At 40.7% G+C, this 27,321-nt stretch overlaps 2 protein-coding genes across 2 annotated transcripts; one reads left to right on the top strand and one right to left on the bottom strand.

Moving 5' to 3' along the window:
- Window positions 1–1,929: 1,929 nt before the first annotated feature.
- Window positions 1,930–10,717, top strand: LOC146509518 (sodium- and chloride-dependent GABA transporter ine). Its single transcript, XM_085174337.1, has 13 exons — window positions 1,930–2,122; window positions 2,534–2,668; window positions 2,752–2,956; window positions 4,605–4,737; window positions 4,981–5,115; window positions 5,242–5,345; window positions 5,425–5,549; window positions 6,481–6,593; window positions 6,680–6,820; window positions 6,924–7,023; window positions 7,236–7,336; window positions 7,430–7,597; window positions 9,519–10,717. Exons 1-13 carry the CDS (start codon window positions 1,948–1,950, stop codon window positions 9,669–9,671), a joined length of 1,788 nt encoding a protein of 595 aa, XP_085030463.1. The 5' UTR covers window positions 1,930–1,947; the 3' UTR covers window positions 9,672–10,717.
- Window positions 10,157–26,802, bottom strand: dhrs11a (dehydrogenase/reductase 11a). The gene is made up of 7 exons (XM_085174339.1): window positions 26,456–26,802; window positions 13,834–14,043; window positions 12,964–13,058; window positions 12,336–12,465; window positions 11,363–11,455; window positions 11,209–11,274; window positions 10,157–11,127 (listed from the first exon to the last, which is right to left on the bottom strand). Exons 1-7 carry the CDS (start codon window positions 26,585–26,587, stop codon window positions 11,086–11,088), a joined length of 768 nt encoding a protein of 255 aa, XP_085030465.1. The 5' UTR covers window positions 26,588–26,802; the 3' UTR covers window positions 10,157–11,085.
- Between the last annotated feature and the right edge of the window lie 519 nt (window positions 26,803–27,321).

The following is a 27,321-nucleotide window of genomic DNA, read 5'->3' as shown; positions in this document are numbered from 1 at the left end:
TGCTGGTCTGGAAAGTCCAACAGTTCATCTATATGTAAAAAGGCACTTAGACTAAAACTGACATAGCTACGTTAATCCTACCGTAAAACAATAAGACAAGGTACAACCTTTCCCATGCTCCTAGGATGTGGGGTGAACGCCAGAACACCCTGGAATGTTACAGACCTCCTAGGATGAGACATTCTTTCAATATGCCACCAACTATATACTTCTAAACACACGTGATTACATGCAGTATTCTACCATATCCAAACTTATATAATTAAAAGATTATACTGACTACTGTTGGATTATGATATTATTTTATGCCATGTTAGACCCTAACTAAAGATTGTGAATTATTATGTAGTTTTAGTTTGCATTATTCTCCTGAATTAGAAGAAGGTGATAACTATTACATTTGATAAACTGATTTGCATTACATTAGACTGCTGATTTATTGTGAATGAATGATATTGTTTTGTGATGCATTATACTGCTGAGTTATAAGAAAATATTGTTCACAGAAAGTCATCGCCTTATTTGTCTGATTAGAAGAGAACAGAGCATACTGCCCCATCTCATCAGGAGCAGATAAACAGGGAGCCAAGGTCGTAGCTTAGGCGCTGTGTGAGAGAAAGAATGTGAATGTTTAGGCTTTTATGATTAGGTGGGGGCCACTAGAGGCTATAAGAGTTTGATCAAGGCTCCACCATTTTGAGATCTGATGCTGTCTGCTGTATGGTGTCCATCTCCCACGCGTGTGTTCATTAAATCATCGTTTGACTTGACCCGGCCGGACCAGTGTGGTTATTTGGGTTTTCCTCCTGTATCCATCCTCAATATTTGAATCCGTAACACTACTAAGTACAATTTTCCATTGACAGACATCTTCTCTCCCCACAGGGACACACTGAGCAAATCCATTATCAACTCCATAACCAGCATCCTGGCAGGGTTTGTCATTTTCTCTGCCTTTGGGTACATGTCATACCTGCAGGGCATTCCTGTCAGTGATCTGGCAGTGGATGGTAAGAAAAAAAAGGGATGACTGTTTGTGAGTGATTTTTTTTTTAATTAGTGAGAGAGTCTATTCTCAAAGGGTCTATCCTCAACTTTGCCTAACGTCAGATGGGAATAAGTGATAAGAAAATACACTGCTCAAAAAAAATGAAAGGAACACTATGAAAACACATCCAACCTCAATGGGAAAAAAGAAATTATGCTAGATATCGATACTGATATGGACTAGTTAATGTGTTAGGAATGAAAGGATTCCACATTGTTGAGTTGAAGGGAAAGTTATCAACCCACAGAGGGCAGAATTTAACACAACACAGCAAACCTGCTGGAAATGGTACGCATTGATGTGCCGTCCTGCAGAAGACACCTCAGTAGGGTGCAGGCATTGCCTCATGCAACGAGCAGTGACACTGACCCAAGCCAAATAGAAAATGGGGGAAAAAATCAGTGAGAAAATATAAGGAGGTAGAAAAAGCCACCCTGGGGCGCACTGACAGAGGCGAGGCTGCCGGACACTGGTGCCATCGGGCACTCTGACCACCACCAGTAGGTAACGGGTGAAGTGTCTTGCCCAAGGACACAACGACCGAGACTGTCCAAGCCGGGACTTGAACCGGCAACCTTCCAATTACAAGGCGAACTCCCAACTCTTGAGCCACGATCGCTCACAATTATCTGCATCCATAAATAAGAGTTAGATTTATTTGTATACATTGGCTGGCTAGGTGTTTTTCAGGTAGTTCAGTTTTGAAAATAAAATTCTGCATTTTTTTTTACCTCTGTTTCTATTTTACAGTCAATCAAAGCATGCACCTATTAACAAATGTCAAACTTTCCTCTCTTTCTGAGCCCTCTGAGCTTTTATACACTGTGTTTCTGCTAAGCTAATCATTAATGAAGGGAGGTTATATCACCCAGAGACAATTAAATCCTGCTCAGCTGTCCATGGAGTTTAGGCCCAGGAGAGCAACAATGTTGATACAAGGAGCAGACGCAGATCAAGAGCCCACCAGGCCAACGTGGAGCAGACAGATAGAGTTCACTTTGGCCGGCATTGGCTGTGCTGTAGGTCTGGGCAATGTCTGGAGGTTCCCCTATCTTTGCTACCGGAGTGGAGGAGGTGAGAAATCAAACATTTGTTACATCTTCGAACAGAACTGTGGTAATGTGCCGCCCTCTGTAATCCCTGCACACACAGGACTAAAAATGGGGTCCAAAGGTTGATTGTATGCGTTGTGTTGTTAGTGAATGTGATTTCAAACTATTTTTTTAATTTAATTTTCGTTTTGTTGTTGTTTTTAAGAGGATTTTGGTGTGACTCTCACATGAGGCATGGCGCTTCATAAACCCATACTATAATCTGGCTTTATACGTGCAAATTTTGCAGAATTGTTAATATTTGTATGGGGTCAAACTTTGCCTGACAGTAATTCATGTGTGCTAAAGTTAAAGTTTAAATGATGTCATAAAACTACCACAGTCTTGGCCTTCTTTCTGAAAATGTGCTTAACTCACTATTACTTCTTGGCAGGTGCCTTTCTGGTGCCATACCTGCTCATGCTGGTGGTGTTGGGCATCCCTCTGCTTTACATGGAGCTGACTGTGGGGCAGTACACAAGGAGAGGTCCTGTACTTGCTCTGGCTACTGTCTGCCCACTGTTAAAAGGTGCTTTGACTAAATTTTGGTGTCCAGTGTTAAAAATGTATAGCGGAGAAATTTATTTTGATGCATGTTTTATCTGACCTCAGGAGTGGGAATTGCATCGGTGGCCATCTCCTTCATTATGTGTATCTACTACAATGTCGTCATCACCTGGGCTCTCTATTACCTCTTCAGCTCCTTCCAGGCACCACTACCATGGCAAAACTGCAACAATACTTGGAACACACCTAACTGCACCAATCACGCTACCAACAGCAGCTACTCCTCCACAGCTAGCCAAGAGTTCTTCAAGTATGTTTCATTGGATGTGATCACTATTTCTGCAGATTATTAAATCCAACTAAATAATGAGTTTGAGCAGCATTATAAAATTAAAGTAATTTTTAAAAAGACTGAACTGGTTACACAAGGTAACTTCTGGAGATTATGTCAGAGGTGAAACAAAAAAAAACTTGATACAACAACAACTGTAACTGGATGTACAACCTATCAGAGTCACGTGAGAGCTATCAAAGTGAAGGTCACAGATAAGAAATGAGCAAACTGATAGAATATTTTACTGAAGTGTGATAAATCTTAAGACACATGTCACCTTTATTGGCTTTGATCTGTTTCACTTTCTAGTTTTAGCAAGGGAAAGATTCTCAGAAAGAACTTACTCACAGTGAAAATCTTGCAGTAAACAGCAGATTAAGACCTCACATTTTCAGATTACTTATAAACTCATTAACTCATTTCACTCCAGTTAATGGATTAGTGTAGGAAAGGAATGTGGGTTCAAGTTACTTCAATCCTTTAATTTCCATGCGTTTGTCAACCATTTATTAAATGTATGATCCAAAATCCTGCAGCTAACAAAAACTAGAAACAGAGAACACATTTCTCCTGTATTGGCTTCTCTTCACTGGCTCCTTGCTTATGTCACGGATCTGGGTCATTTTGACACAGCTTTTTCAGTTTCTTATATTTTGGTATATTTCTGTATTAAGATTCATGTTCTGGTTCTATTTTGATTGTTATTCTAGATTTAGTTCAGTGTCAAGTCTGCATCTTTGTAAATTGTTTCTTGTTTCCTGTTTTAATTTGAAGGTTCATGTCTGATGTCAGTGTGTTTTAAGATTAAGATTAAAATTTTCCATATTGATAAAATTTATACTTATGGCTGGATCAGGTGACCCTGCACCCTCCCTTACCTATGCTACAATACGCCTAGGTTGCTATTGGCTTTCCATGGTGCACTAAATGTTTCTTCTTCACTCACTCATTGTGCGTTTATACACCATCCTTCATTTAATGATTACTTATTGTTAAACTGTGACTCTCTTCTACACTGATTCTTCTGTTCTGTCTCCCTTCCCTCAAACTCAACCGGTCGTTGCAGATGGCCACTCCTCCCTGAGCCTTGTTCAGGGAGTTTTTCTTTCCCACTGTTGCCAAGTGCCTCCTCTTAGGTCATCTGATGAGTCCATGTTAAGTGAATGGAACTGAATTGAATGTGTGTGTCAATTGCACTATGCAGTATTGCTCATTCTACAGGAAAGTAACTTGTGAGATAAAGTATAAAAGCGTACAAGTAGGAAAAATATTCACATGCATGAAAATCAAACCCATATTGTTTAACCTCTGAATGTAGAATTTTCTACATGAATGCACATCTTTACCTTTTGTAGAGAAATAAAAAACTGTTCTGAAGATACATACTTATAGTGGATATCAAATTAACTTGTATGGTTAAAAAGCAAGAAACTGCAAACACTGAATCAGATATGTCAAAAGGTCTATTTTAATGACTTCCTGACATCTGATTGGATTGAATGTTTTTTCACAACAGGACAGACAGTGTTTTTGAATCTGGCCCATGTGTTTAGCTTTAAGGCATGCCTTTGGGCACTCAGAATATTAATGTTTTTCTAATTTCTTTTACTGTGGCACCTTTCAGATATAAGATGCTAGAGCAGACTAGTGGAGTAGAGGATACAGGAGTGCTCCGGTGGGATCTTTTCCTCATTCTCATTCTGGCCTGGATCCTCATTTACTTTTGCATCTTTAAGGGGGTGAAATCAACAGGCAAGGTGAGAGAGAAACTGAGACCTAAGCAAAAAAAAAAAAATAAGGAAAGAAAGAAAGAAAGTGGAACATCTTGATGCATTCTCAATCATCCAGGAAAGTAAATCTCCAAAAGTTGATTCTGTTCATCTGGACGTAGCGTTTTGTGGGAAAAACGTTTCGTCACTCATCCAAGTGACTTCTTCAGTCTCGAAAAAAGTGGAGCACTGGACCACAGTTAATACCATATATACGTTTTCTGTGTGCAGGTGGTGTACTTCACTGCCCTGTTCCCGTATGTTATTCTGATTGCCCTGCTGATCAATAATGCACAGCTTCCTGGAGCATTAGAGGGGATAAAGTTCTTCATTGTGCCTGTGTGGGATGAGCTGCTCTCAGTAGAGGTAAGAAACAAGAGAAGAAATGAGTAGTAGCTTTGGAGGAGTACCCTAACTGTTCTAGCAGCGGGGAGAGTCATGTTATTACTGATAATCTGTGTTGGCACTGATTAGCAGTGGTCTGTGTTTCAGGTGTGGGTGAATGCTGCAGCTCAAATCTTTAACTCCATTGGGATTGGTTTTGGCTCGCTCATGGCAATGTCCAGCTACAATGACTTCAACAACAACATTTTGAAGTAAATGTTTGACCGCCATTTCTTGAAAATAGCTGTGATTTCTTGTTAGTGATTTAAAAGACGTCTTCTCTCCCCACAGGGACACACTGAGCATATCTATTATCAACTCCATAACCAGCATCCTGGCAGGGTTTGTCATTTTCTCTGCCTTTGGGTACATGTCATACCTGCAAGGCATTCCTGTCAGTGATCTGGCAGTGGATGGTAAGAAAAAAAAGGGATGACTGTTTGTGAGTGATTTTTTTTTTTTTTAATTAGTGAGTGAGTCTATTCTCAAAGGGTCTATCCTCTACTTTGCCTAATGTCAGATGGGAATAAGTGATAAGAAAATACATTGCTCAAAAAAATGAAAGGAACACTATGAAAATACATCCGATCTCAATGTGAAAAAAGAAGAAATTATGCTAGAAATCGATACTGATATGGACTGGGTAATGTGTTAGGAATGAAAGGATTCCACATTGTTGAGTTGAAGGGAAAGTTATCAACCCACAGAGGGCAGAATTTAACACAACACAGCAAACCTGCTGGAAATGGTACGCATTGATGTGCCGTCCTGCAGCAGACACCTCAGTAGGGTGCAGGCATTGCCTCATGCAACGAGTAGTGACACTGACCCAAGCCAAATAAAAAAAAGGGGGAAAAAATCAGTGAGAAAATATAAGGAGGTAGAAAAACCTCAGTGGCCTCCAACTGTAACACCATCCTGTTTGGGGGGTTTTCTCATTGTTGCCCCTGTAGTGCATCTGTTGTTAATTTCAGTTATACAAAAGCAGCTGAAACTGATTAACCTTCTGATACTTATTATAATCTCTCAGAAGTTTAAGTAACCACATTCTATGATTCTGTACTCTGATTAAAAAGTGTTCATTGATTTTTTTAAATTTTTTATTATTATTATTTTTGAGCAGTGTAGGTAAATGGGGACATAAAGTAGGGTTGGAGCTGAAGAAGGATTGTCTTGTCTTTACAGATTATTGATCTGGACAATATGTTACAATAATATTACAATAATGTTACAGTAACACAAATTTGATTGAAATATTTTTATAAAGTCACAGTCATCTGTTATTAAGAAGAATTGCTTGTTCAGTTATAAATGCTGCTCTGACATCTTACGTGTCTTATTATACAGGTCCAGGACTAGTTTATGTTGTTTACCCACAAGCCTTTGCCAACATGCCAGTGGCTCAGCTCTGGGCAGTGTTGTTCTTCTTTATGCTGCTTTGCCTCGGACTGGACAGTGAGGTACTTTACTGGTAACCTCAGGATGGGAATTCATGTTTGCATAGTGTTTCATAATGAAATTCTTATGTCCCACTCCCACACTGCAGTTTGCAATGGTTGAAGTGATGGTCACCAGCCTCATGGATCAATTCTATAAAGACGTGATTCACATTTTCAAGAAAAAGGAACTGTTTGTTCTTGCGGTTTGTTTCGTAGCCTGCCTCTTTGGAATTCCTTGTGTCATGCAGGTACAAACTGTATTTCCTGCTTGAATTTGAACCAAATAAAAAAGAAATTGAAGGGTGCTCATTTTCCCTTCCTTGCTGTCCTAAAGAGTATGCCTTTGTCCAGGTGGGAATCTATGTTTTCCAGCTGATGGATCATTACACTGCCATAGTATCCATCATGTTTCTGGCATTCTTTGAGGTCATGGCCACCTGTTGGATTTATGGTGAGAGACATGTGTTTCATTCTTTGCACATTTAGAATGATGTAGCACTTTTTTTGGCAGTATCTTAACACATTTTATGGCCATGTGTAATATCCGAGTTTCACTCTAATCAAACAGCGATTAGAGTCACTAATCTGCCAGCATGCAAATAAAATGTGCACAGATGTTTATTGACAAGTAAAGGTTGGTCCAAAGTACTTCTCCGTCTGCAGGTGTAAAAAGACTTTCAGCCAACCTGGAGGAGATGAATGGACACAAAGCAAACATCTTCTTCAGACTGTGTTGGCTTATAGTTGCTCCTGTGCTCATCACTGTATGTTAACGGGCATTTGTTTTATTCACATGAATATAATGTAGATTTTCATCTGAAATAATTAAAACTTAAATTGTTTGCTCCTTGATACAGGTCATCCTGATTTTCTCCATCATTCAATTCAAACCTGCCCGCTATGGGGAGTACGTCTTCCCTCCCTGGGCTCAGGGGGTCGGCTGGATCATTGCTTTGGCCTCCATCATCTGGATTCCTCTGGGTGCCATTCACACTTTGTGGGTGCTGCCTGGCTCCATCATGGAGGTGATATACATATCATATACATAGACACTATGTTGCCAGAAGTATTCACTCACCCATCCACAGTGTTGGGAAGGTTACTTTTAAAATGTATTCCATTACAGAATACAGAATACATGCCCTAAAATGTATTCTGTAACGTATTCCGTTACGTTACTCAATGAGAGTAACGTAATCTGAATACTTTGGATTACTTAACATATTATCATGCATTTTACAACTACGTGAATGTACTATTGCTGTGTTATTTATTACTATTACTGAATTTCCGCGGCTCCGAACCGTAGTAAAGGGACCTCTGACTAATATGGTTCCTTGTCGGGCTCCTAGCCGAAAAATAGCTTTACTTTTTTGTTCTGGGTCAACTCTGCTTGCGAGAGACAGAGAGAACGGAACTTATTGTTTCGGAGGAAAACACGAACAAAGCGTACAGTCGAGTTTTAATAGCTTACTTACAACTGGGCTCGTCAGGCACTCTTCTTGGCTGCAGTGGTTATTATTATATTTACATGCTTCCAGCTCCTGTTTTTGCTCCATAACAACTCGTACTTTTCGACTCTCCTTTTTCTCCCACCTTGCGCTCACAGACACATAACGAGTATGGCAGTCCATTCTCCCTGCAGCACGGACTACACTGCCAAGGAAGCTACATTCTGCATTCTGTCTATTAGCTTAGCACAACAACAACAACAAAAAGCGCTCTCTCACCCAGGAAACACGCAGAGCGAGAGCGTCACCCTGTAACCATGGCAACCGCAACGCTGCCGCCTGGAACAACAGAACGTAGCTGTTAAACAAAACCCAAACAGTCCTAACCCGCGACAATATGAAACAGGAAAGTACCGCTGTGTAATCCATTTATTTCAACAAAGTAACTGTATTCTAAATACCACCTTTTTAAACGGTAACTGTAACGGAATACAGTTACTCATATTTTGTATTTTAAATACGTAACGGCGGTACATGTATTCCGTTACTCCCCAACACTGCCCATCCAAATAATTCAATTAAGGTCTTCCAATCACTTTCATGGCCACAAGTGTATACAATCACACACCTAGGTGTGCAGGCTGCTTCTGTGAACATTTGTGAAAGAATGGGTCACTCCCTGAGCACCATGAATTCTAGTGTGGTACTGTGACAGGATGCCGCCTATGCAGTGAGTCCGGTCTTAAAGCTGTTAGTGGTCTTACAACAAAATGGAAGCAATTGGGAACGACAGCAACAAGTAGTAGGCAGTGTAAACTCACAGAGTGGTGTCAGTGGATGCGCTAAGGCACATAGTTCACAGAGGTCACCAACTTTCTGTAGAGTCAGGAGCACACCACTTGTCTGACTGCATTGCACCAAGCATACAGTTTGGTGGATTATTGTGTGGGGTACTTTTCAAGAGTTGGGCTTGGCCCTCGAGTTCCAGCGATAGGAACTCTTAATGCTTCAGCATACCAAGACATTTTGGACAATTTCATGCTCACAGTTTTAGGGATGGCCCCTTCCTGTTCCAACATGCCTGCATATACAAAGTAAGGTCCATAAAGACATGGATGAGTGAGTTTGGTGTGGGAGAACTTGACTGGCCTGCACAGAGTCCGGACCTCATAGAACACCATTGAAATTGAAAACTAGAGCGGAGACTGTCAGCTGGGCCTGCTCGTCCATCATCAGCATCTGACCTCACAAATGTGCTTCTGGAAGAACGGCCAAAAAGTTCCCATAAACATTCCTTGTAGAAAGCCTTTCCAGAAGAGTTGAAGCTATTATATCTTTACATTAAACCCTATGGATTAAGAATGGGATGTCACTCGGTTCAAATGTGTCTGAAGTCAGATGAGTAAATACTTTTAGCAATATAGTGTAGTACTCATGCACATGTTCCTATATAATCAAGCTGTGTGGAAATAATTTTACTACATTTCTCGTGCAGAAATTAAAGCTGTCCCTCACACCGTATGCGCTGAATGAAAAGTCAAACATGCCGTACTATGAGAGGGGAGGACCAGGTGGAAATCCACCCATCGCTGTCATCAGCCCCAGCTTCGATCTACCTGAAAAGCATCCTGCTGAGACGTACTTCTGATGTCTCAGTGTTTTGCACAATGTTTAGCTGGCCACCTACAGTGGCAGATTACTGTTAAGCTTTAACTAATCACAGATTTATGGTTTCAATCTTTGTCAATTTTCTGGTCAAATTTAACCAACACGTGTTACAAGAATGTACATGATTGTGATAGCCGATATGGTGTACAGTGTACTTCTTTGTGAAAGAGCTCCAAAGGGCAAAGGAGTAGACTTCGCACATTTCACTACCCTCGTTTATGGAAACTTTGCTAACAGTGCCATCTTTTGGCCACATGAATTCAAACATGAGCCATACTTACATTGTAATGTACTGTCATTTTAAATTTACAGTATTTATAGTAACATTTTTCTAGTGATCAACTTAAACCACTGTCAGCTTATTATTGCAGACTCATATGTGAATGGACACCAATGATAAAAAATGATTCAATATGTTAGGTGTAATAAAAGCAGTTTCAACATTACAGAAAACAGAAACATAACTACTTATGGGCGACTTTTTATTTATTCATTTAATGAGAAAGTTCCAACAGAAGGGTACATGGTTCTAGTAATACACGTGCACAGAGTTAGTTTCCTCCACTACAGAATTTTCCAGTGTGTCCTTCTTGTAACTCCTCAGAAATGAATACAAAGTGCAGAACATCTGAAGTTATACAGGCAAAAAAGGGAGATGCCCCTATGCTTCACATACAAAGGGTTTCTCTCCTTATGAATGGAATATGCTGAATATGAACGTGTTTGGAATGAATGTGTTAAATATGTTTGTGAAAACATAAAGGTAGTAAGGGTGGCAGGATGCACAGACTGCTTATGGTTACTGTCGGTATGACTTACTTAGCCTTGTCTAGCTTTTAGTTAATGTGAGCCCACATCTATCTCTAATCAAAAGTTAAAATATTTATTAGAAAAATTAAATGAAAAAAAAACTCGTCTCTTATAAACAGCAATTACCAATTCAATTTCATTTCAAAAAGATATGTCATATAAACTACAAAAAACCCCAAAAACAAATGGAAAAAGAAATAAAATCGTGCAATCAATGGCATACGCTTCCCTCTGAAGTGATGGCCAAGCAGATGACCACACAACACAGCAGCAACTCTCTCTCTATTTGTTCCTATTGTAGTCTGGATTTGGCTCAGTTCAGCCCTGAGCCCAACAATTCACACATGCCACTTTGCTGCACTCAGTAGTATTTTTGTAGTGTTTTCCAAAGTCCATGCCCTTCATTTTGTTGCACAGCTTCCTTAAGCCTTCTGCCTTTGTTGACCACCGCCCCTGCAGACCTGACACAGCTGTAGTTGATTTTTTAATACCATCCCACCCCCACAATCTTTGCCCAGCAGAGGCTGCTAAGGAGTCACCGTGGTGCTGTCTGTCTGCTCCTCCTGCAGCTCACTCTTCTGCTGCTATGACACCTGCTCTACTGGCCTCATCTGCACATCTCCGATCTGAAGATAGAAAACATGCAGGAATCAGCTACCACTCAACTACAAGTCAGTACTGTAACAGTCCCAGACAGACAGAAATACCTGGACGTGAGGAGGGGCGCTGAGGACAAATGTGACTGCACTGGCTATGTCTTCTGCTTTCAAACACTGCAAAGCAGAGGGAAAAGGTTTTATTAGCACAACAGCAGATTGATAATTTCACATTCGTTGACTTCAGTGATGTGCACAGCCTTACTTTCATACTCTCGTACACTGAAGCTGCCTTTTCTGGATCGCTGTTGTGGTGTCGGAAGGCAAACTCCGTCTCCACTATTCCAGGAGATATACACTGCCGGGCAAGAAAATGAATGACAAATGTGCTCTTTACATACAGGGTCATGGTGTCTACAAATATGAAGACGTCAAAATGAAAACTTTTAAAGATACCACATATACAATAAATACGACTCTTTATAATTAAACACACATGTGTGAGTTAAAAATGAACAGCAGGGTCAAATCAAGTATCTGATTGAACTTCAAAACATGCTTTCAAACGCATTTTATAGAAGTGAAGAGAAAACAAAATTATGATTGTTACACCTTCAGTTTATTTTTACAAGCATTTCCAGGCATTTGTGACTGGAATCGTCCCGATTTTGCAGACTAACGAGAAAGTGGGCTAGCGAGCCCATCATCATCGTCATCCTCAGTGTTTCCATGGGAGTACATTTAACAGCGAGCGATCGTGGCTCAGGAGTTGGCAGTTCGTCTTGTAATCGGAAGGTTGCCGGTTTGAGCCCCGGCTTAGCCAGTCTCGGTCATTGTGTCCTTGGGCAAGACACTTCACCTACCGCCTACTGGTGATGGCCAGAGGGGCTGATGGTGGGATATGGCAGCCTCGCTTCTGTCAGTCTGCCCCAAGGCAGCTGTGGCTACAACTGTAGCTTGCCTCCACCAGTGTGTGAATGAATAGGGGAAGAGGGTCTCGAAAAGCGCTATATAAATGCAATCCATTATTATTAACAAACATTACAGACTCATCCAAACTGAATTCAACACAGTATCAGATTTCTTTAGGCTTAACACTTCCACTTTATGCTGGACTACTTCTGTGTTGTCTGCTCGGAGTCCTCTTCACACTGTTGGACACTGCTGGATTTTATGTGATCCCATGTTTCACCAGGCTAAAGACAAACCTTTGCACTATAATGCAACGACTAACTCACTGTGGCTCTGATGTGGGTGTTTGCCTCTCGAAGCTCTTGCCGTATTCCCTCAGTCAGAGCAGTCACAGCATATTTAGTGGCACAGTAGAAGTGCTCATCGGCACTTGGCACCACTCGGTGCCCACCCATACTGTAGAAAATGAGAAAGACGAGAAAGATATATGAGCCGGTAATTGCATTTTGTAGCTCAACGCTGATTCAACACCAAGTAGCCAATCCTCTGAATTTCCTGCTGTGTTCTTTTAAATGACTTAACTAGTGCATTATTAGATTTCAAACTCTGTATCACTTAATATCACATATCTCTATAGCCTTAAAACACTCACAGAGCTATAGCTCTAAACAACATTTGTGTCAAAGTTTAAATCCCCATTTTTAATTAAGGCAATTCTAAGAAAACCTATATTGATAAAAATAAATGCTAATATAACAAATCTATAAACAGTTTTCAGTTCAACATGTGGGTGTTCTTTGCATTGCTCTACATCCAAAATGTGCCAGATGGGGCTTAAAATTGGCTTTACTTAATGCCTGCAGGATTAAAATCACCCAGAACAAACTGGCTGAGGTATTTTCACATTAATCTATAGATTTGTTCCTAGAATTTTATGTTCCTTGTATAGCTTACCTATTAATATTGATGATGTGGCCATCGTCCACATTCCTCTCCTTCATTGATTTGTATGCCTCACGGGTGCAGATGGACAAGGCTAAGACATTCACCTGCAGCAGAGGTGAACACAGCGCATTTCTTTAACTTTAAAATAACCTACAGTATGCATGTATTCACACATCGGTGTATGAACCATTCAACTACAACTTAAAAAAAGAAAAGAAAAAAAAAGACAGAAAATGAGAATCATTTGTGAAAGTTGCTTGTACTTTATTGTAAATAATTTCCAATGATGAAAGCTGGCTAATGTTCACTGGGTCAGTGTGTTAAACCATCTGAACCTGCTGCTCCTGTCCAGCTTGTAGCCTCCAAACTGCTTCCGTGGTGACATTGAGAGAGAGAGCAGGTTACCACGAGTGTGCAAGCAAGATAGGGGGAGGTGACCAAACAAGGTCAGTGTGCAGATTAAATACAGGCTAAAAATACACTGCTGTACACGTTCACGTGGGCTGCCATGACAACAGATGAGCAAGAGCCAGAAATGCTGGACTCTGGAGACAGAGAGTTGGGTGCAGCGGGGTCTCCAGTGGTCAAGAGCTCAATGAATCAAAAGTCTCAACAAGAGACATAGTGCTGGCTTTCATTAGCAGGCCTCTGCTGTGCCAGAGTCTCTCCCCAGAGCCAATGAAGCGGCCTTTGTGAGGGGAAGGAGCAGTGTGTATGTGTGCTTTTACTCACTGAACAACACAAAAACAAGACTTGGACTCATAGTGAGCAACCTCCTCCTTCTGCTTCACTGTTTAACAGTAGTAATCAATATCACATAAGGGGAAGCTCTAACCTTCCCGTTTTTGCGTTAATATTATTGTCAGCAATCCAACTCACATCGATCATGTTCCTCCAGCCCTCTGTCCTGCCACTGAGCAAAGGCTCATTGTGGGCCAGTCCAGCATTGTTGATGCATACGTCAACGCCCTTGTGCAGTGTCTTGATTGCTGAGAACATGGACAAGATCTCCTCTTCATTGGACAGGTCACATTTGTAAGGGATCAGCGTGCCGCTGTAGCCCGCACTCTGACATTCTGCTGCCAGCTTCTGAAAAAGATAAATCACACCCAGTTTGACTGCACTGATATATTTGTTAAAGAATAATCACTACAAACTGTCAAGTGCTGTTAATGACCAACGGATTAACTTTCAAGAACACGATTAAAATTACATCAAACAACCCACCCACTCAGGAGAGCGTGGAGAACACACAGCACAGCACCAAAAAACTAGATAGTATGTCAGTCAAACCACCCAATGATTCCCCCACTCAATTATAAAAAGCATATTAACCGAAATTCCACTTTTGACCAAAATCATAATCATGACCCCTCATAAGAAGACGCCAGCTTTGCACTGATACGGACAGGCTGAGCTCACTACAGGTCGAGCAGGCTGCACTCTAACCAGGTCAGCTGGCCGTCCACCACTATCGGTGTACGATACAAACTGACACAGATCCCCCTGCTAGGCACAGCTGTGCCAGTCACCTGATGCCTTGCTCTGGGTGCCAGTAAGACAGAGGCAGCAGGGGTGTGGGGGGCAGGTGGAACACCAAAATGATGCACAGCACTATAATGTCAAGGATAAAATGTTTCAAACTGCACTGGTGTTAGAATTTGTCATAGACTGCATATAAAAGACTAACACTGCGAGTCACCTCACAGAAGCCAGGAATTACCATATTTGAACAAGAGGGTGGAGTGCCAAGTTATTAACCAACGCTAGCTGGCTTGGTTAGAAAGATACCTTGATAAACTGTTACAGGTTTATCATACAGATATAGTAGGTATATCTACTAATAAGTGCTAAATGACATACACTAAAATACAGACTGGAAACCTGTCCAGGGTATACTCTTTCTCTAACCATCCTAGCTAGCTTGGTTAGCAATTGTGTAGTGTCCATGTAGTGTTCGGGTAGTAGTGTCCATGACAGGAACTCACTGATGTGAACAATCAACAGTAAATGTTGGTTTTGGTCTCAATCCCACATAAGAAAACAAAAAGGGATTATTTACAGGTAAATCCCTTTGTACTGCTGGCCAAGAAGCAATCCATCATAGCCTTGGCAGAGATGCCAACTTGTGCACCAGAGAAAAGATAAGAGACCCAAAATGCCAAGCGGCCACACAACATGTTGAGAGAGTGATGATTTATTCAAACGCTCCCGACACTCAGAAGAGAGTTTACCTGCCCAAAACACATCATTAGCCAATAAAGACCTAATCACACTTCCGTGTCCCTCCCTTCCCCTGCAAATGAACCCCATTTTACAAGCAGAGCATGTTGTAAAGATAAAACACACATCTTCTCATAGTTCAAAGTTCACAAAACCTTATGTGATCAAACGTGTCACAGAAATGACTCGTGATGAGCTGTTGTTACGTTAAGCACCTACATCAGGGCACAGCAGGATGTAGTAAGAATATAAATGATTAAAACCAGCAGAACAGAGCTGGCTGTCATTCACCAAACGTAGCACATACTGTTTTATCTACAATGTCTATATGACTATATTGTGGCACCTGATCTACAGTACAGTCCGAACATGATTCCTCTGCAGCCACCCCTTTAGAGAACTCGTTAAAGCCTGTTTTTATAATCAGGACGATATTGGATTGAGGAATCATTTTGACGTTTTTCTCTAAAATGTATAATAGAGAGAATGCCCCCCATCTTACATGTCGCAGCGTGCAGATTTCCCTGCTCGTCCTTTAAGCTGTTTAACTTGGATTATCCAGAAAGAAGGCATTACCCGAACAAAGCTGTTAAAATGCTAAACCGCTGAAAACACTACAAGCAACTCTTTTGCTCGTGCTGTAGACAGGTGAACTGCTCCCTTTATGCACATTACCTGTGGTAAGCTGTGAAGTGCGGTCTGTTTCACTACAATAAGTCAATTATCTGAGCTGCCTTTAGACCAGCCCTCTTTACTTCACACTTGCCTGAGTCCGTTTAGAGACTGGCCCTCAGGCACGAATGAGCAGGCAGAGAGCCTGCTGGAGAGGCTCTGTGGAGTTTAACGTAAAGGGGAAGCAGGGCCAGTCTTTTGTTAGAGAGGGGGAATTAGTTGTGTTACTGTGGCTGAAGCGGGAGCAGCAGAACAAACCGGGTGTGATCTCGGTCCAACGACAGGAAGTCTCAGGCTGTGAATCTCTGTGTGTTTGTGTATGTAGGTGTGTTCTGGCACCAGATGCACCACTGTAGTTAGTACCAGACCTCATACAGGCCACACCAACAGCAATAGAGCATGCTGTCCTGCAGATAAGCAGCCAGGTCTGAAAACACAACAGCAGCATAGTTGGAAAATCCAAGATTCATTCATCACCATCCAAACTAAACCAATGAAATATGTTTTGGCGTATTGTGAAACAGAACTTTAACCTCCTAGGACCTGGCGTCCACATATGTGGACATCACATTTTGGGTTATTTAGACTAAAATACTCAATTTTGCTTTACATGGGCCTGATATCCACTTACGAGGACATTATACTGCCACTGTTCTATCAAAATTTGAAACGAATATCATCATATGTGGCTCTTATTTTTCTTAAAAACAAAAATAAGGTAAAAAAAGAAAAAATCTGGTAATTCTTTGTTTTTACATTCATTGGGCCCCAATATGCCCAAATATAAAGAGAAATTAAAAATGCATGTCGTGGAAGAGTTCGGGTCTCAGGAGTTTAAAGATACAGGCTAGAAAAGCCCTAAGACAATGACAACCAGCAGTGATGTTAAATAGCAAAACACAGTGTCCCCCAGGACACCTTGCCCCCAAGGTGTCCTGGGGATGGTATGTTTCTTTGGACAAGATTCACAAAATGTAAACGCTTTTACAAGAGATCTACCAACCAACTGGTCAGGGACTGACTTAGCTGGTCAATCTCATAGATGTTTAATTATGAGTGTATGTTTCAGGCATGCACAACATATACACACACAACAGCACAGGCAAATAATCACTTGCACGGTCACAGCCATGCACCAACCTGTTGTTAGTGTGGAAGCTCTTCACTTGAGTGAAGACACCAGGTTTGGGAAAGTAAACCATGGGGGGACCACCACAAAAACGTTTGTAATAACAAATCTAATCCGATACCTAAATCATCTTCACCGAGCTGAACATGGACATCGGAGCCAGCCACAAGCCAGCAGCCTCGGTATGAGGAAAGAAGTCTTGGTATGAGACTTGCTTTTTATTGTATTCCAACTTTTTTGTAATTGGGTTTATATGAAAATATCAATTTGCAGAGAAGAAAAGTAGAAAAGTAAACTGGACATAAAAAAAAAGAATCTTTACCAGCCTGTCACGCTTTGGGGAAATCTAAGTCAGCCAAGAAAATTGCTGTTGAGACTAGACTGTCTTGTAAAAGCCTATCAAATAGTAGTAAAGTAACTGATAACACAGGAGGTGAAATAATTCAAACAACATAATATGATATAACAGACTATTAGAGTAATGTATTTACAAAGTGCCCTGCAGCAGTCTCATGTACATGTAATAGTCACATTCGCGGCCTGTACGCCCTGCAGGAGGCTGGTCGTCAAAGCAAGGAAGGGCCATCATTGTTCCACACCACGTTTATCAATCATTCACTCACTCATGTGGAACTGGTGTAAAACACACCAGCAAAGCAGCTTAGAAGAGATAAAAATAAAGATGCCAATGTGCTGAAGGCAGAGAAGCTATAAGTGGTGAGCCAGATCAATAGCACAAGGCAGCAGCCATGAGCTGAGAGAGCTGAAAAATTAGATTAGTCTCAGGCTGACTCAGTTCTCTTGTAAAAAGAAAAAAAAAGGGAGGGATTGTGTTATAGGGCACTGTGGCTCGTCTGGTAGGTGGCTAAAGAAAAAAAGAAAATCAAAAGATGTAATGCAGCCATAATTCAGTCAGTGATCCCTCCCCTCTTCATCCTTCCTGTCCAGTCTTTTAAGTACCTGGGTGACACACAAAACAATTTAGCCTGTCACGATGCATTTTCATCCTCATTACAGGGGCTGTTGTCCAGTGATTACAAAAAGTGTTCAGGAGGAGGGAGGGAGAGCGTGTTGGCAGGCAGAAAGTGAAACAGAAGGAGGGAGAAAGAGAAAATGCATCCTGAAGCAGGCTGCATAAAGCTTATCAAAACACACTCAGTTTTCAGTATGCTTTACAGGAAGGCAGAAGAATACAAGCACAAGATCGCAAGTGCAAGCTTCAACAAAAAGTCAGGGCAATCACAAAACAAAGAACCAAAATAACATATGGATATGTTAAAAAATAATTTAAAAAAACTTGTAGCCACAGATCGGGCTAAGACACTTAAGTTTGCTAAGCTGTGTCATTCACTCTACAGCTCAACTATCATTCTGTGACATGAAAATGCACTCAAGTGTCATTCACAGTTTGACTGCGGGGTCAAGGGTGAAAGTAGGCTGTATAATAGGATTGCAGTAGGGTAGGAAGGACGGTTGTGCAATTATCTTGTGTTCATGCTGCCACTAAAAGGTCTAAAGGTTGAACAGGGTGGTTTTATACTGCTTTTCTCATAGAACACTCTAATCAAGACAAGGAGATACGGAAAATAATTACAGCCTTTCTTAGTAAGTCACCAACACACTGGGGAGTTCCCAGCAACAAGGGATCAAGAAGAAGGCGAAAATGCCTCCCAGCGCTTTGACAAAAATGTCACAGTGTGCACACAGTGTGCACACTGACTTTGATTTCAAACACACTAGCATGGAAATCTAAAATCAATGATTACATGTGCATGACCAGGTATATGTAACTGGCTCCAAAGAAATGCTTTTATAACTCTGACATGCTAAAGGTGCCGCAGGCAGACAGGTGTAGTGTAACAAACTGGTGCAACCAGTGTGGTTACATTTTACTTTGGAAAAACCAAGTGATAATGCCCAAGTGAAGGTAGATGCACGTCTTTTAGCCTGTGAAAACAGTTTGATGGGGAAACTTTTCAACTATGTGTCAATAACAAATAACTACAAAATCCAGCCTTTATTCTTACATTCACAAGGGCATCATATGATTTTTAAAAAATGGCTCTCCAGTTCTTCTGTTTGTAGTTGAAACATGCTGAGGGGGTGAAGCTTCCATGCATCACATTGGTTTACCAGCTCATGTGATGGGTTGTTTGTGCACCTGATTGTGGCTGTCGTTACGGCAACTTTGCGCTCACTGCCACCCTGATGCTGGCTATGAACCACATCACTACGCATGCACCCTGATGCTGGCTATGAACCACATCACTACGCATGCACCCTGATGCTGGCTATGAACCACATCACTACGCATGCAAAGTTTGTTGATGACTTGAGCCCAGAGGAGACAACAAAAAACAAAACACCCCCCCCCCACACACACACACACTGGAGAGTTGATCCAACACAAAAACTTTCAAAGTGGGCCAGCCTGGCCTATTTAACATGTGAGTCTAGAGTAGCCATAAAATGTCTCCAATATCAGACAAACACCCAATTACAAATCCAGTTTGGCTGCTGATGAAGTGAAAACAATCCAATTTGCATTCCTTCACCCCGCCCCCACCCCACAGCCTCAAAAAAAGGCTGGAACTTGGTGAACTCGTCGCTGATTTGGAGTACATAGCACCATAAAACTCCTCTATTCAAAGATCCTGACCTGCTGCTACAGCGTTCAAGACATTTCAGTCCTTCTGCACTTCATATTTTGTCGCACACAATTTCACATATCATACATGCAAAAAGGAAGATAACTGGATTCCAGCAAATCTTTGACAGGACAGAACAGGATAGGACAGGAAGAGCTCCACCTATCACAGCAGGAAACCCGGGGAGAGAATGTCAGTGCCATTAAACTTCACACCTGGAAGGATGATAAGCACAGACAGGACAGCACAGCGGTGGTGCAGGGAGAAAGGCCCGTAGGGGTCACTGAGCTGCCTCAATCTATCAGACTTCCAACTTCTTCATATCCAACTAATGGTGAAGCAATTAAGACCATTTAGAGCTTTCAAAAATCTATACAGAGCAGTGAAAAGAAGGTTGCTTTTAATTAAAAAATGCAGGAATACTGCTTGTGTTTCAGTAATGCTTTAATAATGTATTAGAGTTATAAATGTCTCTTGCTTTCCTCTCACAGGCTGTACAAAAGCCTGCCAGTATGCAATAAGTGAAAATTAAGTTTCAAACAAATGATTACTTCTGACTACAGTAAGAGAGTAGAAATTGATTTGTATCAGTGTCAAAAATCTGCATCTACAGTACATGCAGTTCGGACTGCTGCTTTCCTATTTGAGAAAATGCTCTTATTTTTTGTGCCTATGTCAATGTTGCTCCTCTCAGGAGGGATAGGGGCTGGGGACTGAATCCATGGAAACACAGTTTATTAATTAGGTATACGTCTCTGTCAGCTCACAGCTCAAGTGGAAAGCGTGCAGTCAGTGGAAAGGCTTTCTGCATGGGTAAGACAAAAGCAAGCTGAAGGAGCTGTGAGGTAACCTGATGAGCTCAAGAGAAATTTGATATGAGGGGGAAAAAAGGATATGTGGAAGGAGAGATAGCAGCAAATATATTAGTACTATACTGCTACAAATGGGAGCTTTGGAGAAAACGTTCAAACAGCTATTTAACTATGTGGTTTGTCCTAAAAGAAAGAAAGAATTTGTACTAAAACAGGGCCAAAATGCAAAGTGAGGCAGAAGATTTTAGACAAATAGGTAAAGCTGTTTGACCTGACCCACTTCAAATCCTTTCTGCAGTAAAATCTATTCACTGTGAAACAACAGCACAGTTTGCTCAGACACGACCTAGAGGAGGTGGTCAAGACAGCTTCAGATTTGCAAACAGAGACGTAGATTGCTTTATTACTGTGCCACCTCAGCTTTAGAAGCATGACTGAGCACCTTTTACCTCCTTCAGAATAAGCATGATGCTGAAGCAGGTCAGCCAGTGCCTGAAATTAAACTTCAGGCTCACCCGCCAAGAGCTTTGAGTTTTAAATTAGGATTTACTCACGCACATAAAAGATGCCCGTGCCAGAGGCTACTGTGTGCAACAAGCGGTGAGTCAGACGTCTGTTTGTTATTAGCCCATTGAATAAAGTGAGCTGGATCACAGGGACGAAGTCTTAAAAAATGAATAAAAAGCACTTTATTCAAGAGCTATTATCTCCACTGACAGTCTCGATGAGGAAATACACATAATCTGCCTTTCATATTTCATATTCTCAGTATTCTAATCCCAGAATGTTTTCTTTTGCTGAGCTGATTTTTTTTTCATCTTAGATTATCTCCTTTGGGCATACTTTAGGCAGAATCCCTGTGGCATCTATTGCAAACAAAACCCTCCATCAGTCTGTTCAGCACTAGAAGCCGCAAATGATGTTTGCTAAATTTATCTGATCTAAAACTGCAGCTGCCAAAGCTTTGATTTTTGACATGCGCTTCACTTGTCCAACGCTTCAAAAGCAGACTGGATGTCTGGGTTTGATTTCATCTGCTTCAAATGGACCTGTGTACAGACAAATATATATTTTTATATATAAATAAAGAATTCAATTCAACTCAATTCATTTATATAGTGCAAAATCACAGCAACAGTCGCTACAAGGTAGTTTATATTGCAAGTTAAAGACTAATATAATACAGAGGAAACCTACAATCAAAGAACCCCTTATAAGCAAGCATTTGGTGACAGTGGCAAGGAAAAGCTCCCTTTTAACAGGAAAAAAACCTCAGACAGAACCAGGCCCAGGAAGCGGCAGCCATCTGCCATGACAGCTTGGGAGTGAGGGGAGGGAGACGGGCCAAAAGTTACAAGAGTCAGTATTTTAATGACAACTAATGATTAAATGCAAAGTAGGTAAGTGAAGAAGAAACACTTGCCTCATGGGAAGGCCTACTGTTGCATAACTAAGGGAAGATTCAGGGTCACCTGATTCAGTGCTAAAAATATGCTTTGTCAAAAAGGAAAACTTTAAGGCTAGACAGGACAGGATTTTTTTTTAGAGAGGGTGTCTGTCTCCTGAATCCAAACTGGGAGCTGGTTCCACAGAAGAGGGGCTTAAATCTGAAGGCTGTCTCCCATTCTACTTTTTTAATAGGACAGGAAACACAAGTAAGCTAGCAGTCTGAGAGACCAGACAAATGTTCTTTCTGGAATTAGTGTGGATTAAGACCAATGACTATGTAAGAGGCAGACATTACTATCATGATGTCATTTACTGGTTTCTAGGATTGCATTCTGGGCACACTATGTAAGTAGACAGATTTATGAGAAAATTGGATGCCAAGTGAAAAAAGTTTTGTTTAAGAAGTCACGTTAACAGTGTATGGGGAAACAGACACAGACACAGTTACCTGGTAATTAGTGATAATTAACAGACAAATCTATCACAAACATTTTACCCACTGAGATTAAAACAGAGACTTCTGAGACTGACTTTACTACAATTACCACACAGCAAGTCACATCACTTTCATATACTTGCAGCTAGCATGCTCCAAAAGTTACCAAAACATTTAACTTACAAAACTAAGTTTAACTAATAAATATAAAGTCACCTAATAAAATAAAACTCTGTATAGTAGAGTATCTTGATGCACACTCAATTTGTCTAGGTAAAGAAATCCGACAAATTTGATTCTGTACTTCTGGATGTTGTTTTCAGTGGGAGAAACATGTATTGAAAACACAATATTCACACGGACAGAATCAACTTTCTGGGATCGGCACACTAGAGATAAGATTGCAAGAACGCCATTTCTAAAGGTTTAGCATCTTCAAAAAACACATGGACACGTTTTACAAGAGCCTTCTTCAAACAAAATAAAAGCTTCTCCCACTGGTCTTACAAGATTTCAAAGGAATAAATGAGAAGCCGTGTTTCCTCTACTTGGATGCTGTCTCCATTCCTGCACAAAGCCCATGGTGACCACATGTCTCCCTCTAGCTTGCAGCTCCCCTACTGCCTACACTATAGTTTCACAGACAACAAACCAATAGTGCTGCCACTACTCTCCACTCCACTTTCTCAGAGTTTTCTTTACCCAGAAAACAAAAAAAATCTTCTCACTTTACTCATTGTTTTAGCTCATCTAACACGAGGGATAATGCAGCTGTTAAAAACACTAACAATAGCAACATTATTTCCCAGAGTAAAAGGAATAAAAAACTGAGATGACTTCAAGAACAATTGCTTTGTGATACATTGCATTTCCCACTAGCAGCATACCAGCTCTACAGCAAGAGCCCAGTTTACACAGCAGGGAGAGTACAATACTGTCTTTGTCCTGCAACTCACACACACACACTCTAAAGTCTTGTACGAGTGATGGTTCTGCCTTAATCTGACAGAAACCTTTCATTCTTCACACCCTCATAAACACAACTATTAGCTGAATCTTGTATCTATGTACTATAAATCACAAAAAAGTGCTTCAATGCTTGGTCGCTTGGACAAACCAATGAGTGCCTTCTACCTGACCCCCTCAGAATCAGCTGATATTTTTGAGCAATAACTGCAGTTTTAAAAAAAGTAACTTAAAAGCAATGCAAATCAATTTAGGGGGGGTTGGCCTATCCCAGCTACCATAGGGCGAGAGGCAGTGTACACCCTGGACAGGTCTCTGGACAAAGAGAAAGACAACCATTCACAATCACACCTATGGGCAATTTGGAGTCACAAACACAAACAATGAAAAAAGACCGAAAACACCAACTTGTCTCCTTGTAATTCACGCTTTCACAACAACACGGCATTTGGAGTTCCTAATACCCATGTTGCGACAATAATCCTGTAAAGGTTAGTGAAATGCAAACTGTTAATGCAAACTGTGGAGATGCAGAAACTGCTGTAATGGCCACAATTCTGTTGAGCAAAGAGTTTGGCCTTATGGTAAAAAGGCTGATGCAAAGTTAGGAATTAATGTAGATCTTTCACCACAGGATACTGCACTTTATTGTGTGTGATGTAACAAGGAAACATGTGAGTGACCCCTTACTGAGAAATATAGGTTGAACTGGGAAGCCTTTGCCCTCAACATAAAAAGTCAGTCGTAGTAAGATGTACCAAACCTGGTTATTAAAAAAAAGGCACATTCTTATCTCTTATCTCTTTGTTTAAAGGAACTCAATCATTGTTATCAATCCGTTGATTGATAACAATAACAGTTTCTTGTGTTTGCATGCAGCTCGTGCTCACACCATGTGTGAGCTAGCATTAGCATAAAACAGCAATGAGAAACGCATAACACTGTCATATATTATTATAACACATGATTTCATGTACTGTATGCTGTATAAAGAGACCAGCAATTAAGTATAATTATGACAACCTGATTCATGTTGGATAGCTAAGATCTACACCGGGCAAGCTAGCATTAGCCAGCACATCGAGAGCTCAACCTTGGATGTGATTGCAAAAAACAAACAAGTTCCAGTGATGCTGACTGTAGCTTTCACCCTGATGGCTAAAATGCCACTTGGTTGTTTATGTACTAAAGTGGAGAAATTACTTGATATTCAACGTAGCAGCTAGCTGGCTAACCTAAACTTGCATGCTTGCTTGCTCTCTCACTAATGTTGCCACTAGCAAAAAATACTACCTAAGCCCGCATCGGTACTGGTTTAAGTTGTTCTTACATGTTTGAACCTTGGTTGTGCTGGAAGCATCAGTTAAACTGATGATTAACATCAGTGATTAATAACATTTTGGCGCTGGGAGGAGAAGACAAGCACTGAGTTACTGATGAGTGAGCGCAACTGTTACATCTTTAAGTTTTCACTGAAACTTTAACCCAAGTTCTTTACAATGTGCTGTTAGAAGCAACCGAGAAGGCCAGAAAAGTTCTCATCTTTGAAAGTTGCATTAAAAGTCATTCAGTTTAATTCATTTTCATCAATGGATGAAAGGAATGTTGCATAGCAATATTTAATTTACTGGAATTGACTGATGTTAAAGCATGAGAAGGAAGGAAAATGTTAAGAATCCAAATACTGACATACTTAAAGGATACATACAGTACAACACCTTTTATATACACATATGACAGAGTTAACAAATACAACACATTGGCTGTCTCAAAGGTGGCGATGTGTGAATGCAGTAGGCGTTCTGCAACACAGCACTGGAATCTCTGGGCTGACAAGACGTGAAGCTTAATAATTGGCCAACAGGTTAAGCAGGGTGCACCGCCTTACAGTTAAGCAAAAGTTAGTGGGACAGGGCCTATAACACCTAACTCTGGGGAAGCGTGGGTGTTACTCCAGTACTATAAAGAGTTTCTGCCTGTTCCTCTGTCAACCACTGAAATATTTTTTGAATCAAATCCACAGTTCAAAGAGTTAATGTCAGTTCAAACATAATCACTCACAACACTAATTACCTTCAGTTATGAGAGGGGGACTTAAATAGTAACTGGATGAGTCTTTTACTATTATAATGGGGTTTATGTAAGCCCTCTGTGATACCAGTAATTAAGCAAAATGTGTGTGCATCCAGACGGACCAAAACAAAAGTTTCAGTGGAACTTTTCCAGAATTTATTTTTTGATAACATTGTCATTTTCCATGCATTTTGATTATTATATTGTTTAACATAATCTAATGAGCTAAATTAAAATGAACTAAACAAGTAGAGATAATACTTGCACACACATTTTACAACAACTTGAGGGGTGTAAAGCTGGTGGTTTCTATGTTTTGGATTTACTTGTTATTCATGTTTGACTGAAAAAATGCTTATTACATTAGGCTTATTACACTGTTATCTATGTAATCTATGTAAAATTAACGTTTAATAACATTTGGGCCTTTGAATGTATCAGGCGGTTAATAAGATTGTAAAAATCTATTTCTGGCTATGTAAGAAGAAAATATGTGTCATTTGTTTGTTTGTTTGTTTTTGAATCAGTGCTTTTCTTGCTGTGGGCTCTGTCCCACACAATAGTCAGTTAACTAGTATATCTTACTTAAATGCAATAAAGCTTCTGACTGACGTCGCTGGGGAAGATTAACCAAGAGAAAGGGAAACGAATAATAGAAAACGTAATGAATTAGGGGTGTGGCTGGCTATGTGGTGGGTGGGGGTGCAGGTATAGGAGCATCACTGCCTTCTGATTTAATGGGTGGTACTTTCTCTGAGTGGAAGTCCAAAGTACAACAATGTCCCAGCAGTAATATGGATAATTGGCAACATTAGCTAGTCGGAATTTAGCTATTATTTACACCTCTTACGACCGTTTGACCTTTTTAATTTGAATTTCGGCACAATCTGTTATAAAACCGTGTGTTTAAATTGACCAAATAAATAATATCGATTTAACTGGCTGTGATACTGGGGCTAAAGGTTTTTAGCTGAAATTGATGTTAGCTAGCTGTAGCTACTTTGTTGTTGCTTTATACAGAGCTAGCTTCTCCTTTGAGTCGAACCGACTTGTTTCACAGCATTAATTTATATTTTTCATTAAAACCACCCACCTCTATTTTGTCGACATTCCTGGCACAACCAACAACCCTCATGCCTTGCTGGACCAGTGCCCGGGCTACAGCGGCTCCGATTCCCACCGAGGCGCCGGTCACCAGGGCCACTCTGCCTTTCCACCGCTCCATCTCGCCACCGGCACTGTAGCTACACAAAACAGCCGCCCCTATGCTGCACCTCTACCTGCTTAGTTCAAGCTCCTACAGCTGGGACTGCAGCTATTATGTGCGATAGGTTCAAAATTAAGGCTGTAGTAGGTTCAGGCTCTTGTATCAGTCTGAAGCATCCAGGACAGCAGTAACCAGTGCGCGTAAACCCGAATCCACGCGCTCCTCTGGCCGAAATATGAAAAGTCCAGGCGTGAGTAAATGTTTGGTTCACATCACCTCCCACTTTCTTTTTCAGCCCTGGGGCCTATACTTTTTTCCCCTTGTGGTTAAATGCCGCCCCCCGCCGGGCATTACGAGAACAACAACAAAGGTATGTTGCTTTCATGTATTTCCTGCAAATCAAAGTTTTTACTTTAATTCTTGAAATCTCACGCGGTTAGTGTAACCATGCGAGGAAAACCAGAAAAACCAAACAAATCACGCCATACAAAATGTATACTGCATATTAATAAATAATCTTTATTTAGTAAAGTCTGCACATTGCGCTTTGATGTCACACCCAAATAATTTTTAAAAATGGATGTTTATTCTCTGTAAAATTTCATATTTAGAATTTCTGTACACATTTAAAGGTACAACTTTTGTCACTACACTGAAGTGTCACCAAAGAGAAACAAAGTAGAAAAAAAAGAAAAGAAAGAATAACCCCCAACAAAACCAAACATAAAACAAGATTCCTAAACTTTATCCCT

Source organism: Neolamprologus multifasciatus, chromosome 10 (assembly GCF_963576455.1).
Source record: "Neolamprologus multifasciatus chromosome 10, fNeoMul1.2, whole genome shotgun sequence".
Classification (NCBI taxonomy): Eukaryota; Metazoa; Chordata; class Actinopteri; order Cichliformes; family Cichlidae; genus Neolamprologus; species Neolamprologus multifasciatus.
Note: the sequence above shows the minus strand (reverse complement) of the source record. Positions and strands in the feature narration are given on the sequence as shown.

Coding starts and splice junctions, on each gene's coding strand:
- dhrs11a (XM_085174339.1), bottom strand. CDS start 26,587: ATGGAGCGGTGGAAAGGCAGAGTGGCCCTGGTGACCGGCGCCTCGGTG. Junction 14,044..26,455: donor GGAATGTCGACAAAATAGAG/GTGGGTGGTTTT, acceptor TATCTTTTTCAG/AAGCTGGCAGCAGAATGTCA. Junction 12,466..12,963: donor CACATCATCAATATTAATAG/GTAAGCTATACA, acceptor CATTTTCTACAG/TATGGGTGGGCACCGAGTGG.
- LOC146509518 (XM_085174337.1), top strand. CDS start 1,948: ATGGAGTTTAGGCCCAGGAGAGCAACAATGTTGATACAAGGAGCAGAC. Junction 6,821..6,923: donor GAATTCCTTGTGTCATGCAG/GTACAAACTGTA, acceptor GCCTTTGTCCAG/GTGGGAATCTATGTTTTCCA. Junction 7,598..9,518: donor TGCCTGGCTCCATCATGGAG/GTGATATACATA, acceptor TTTCTCGTGCAG/AAATTAAAGCTGTCCCTCAC.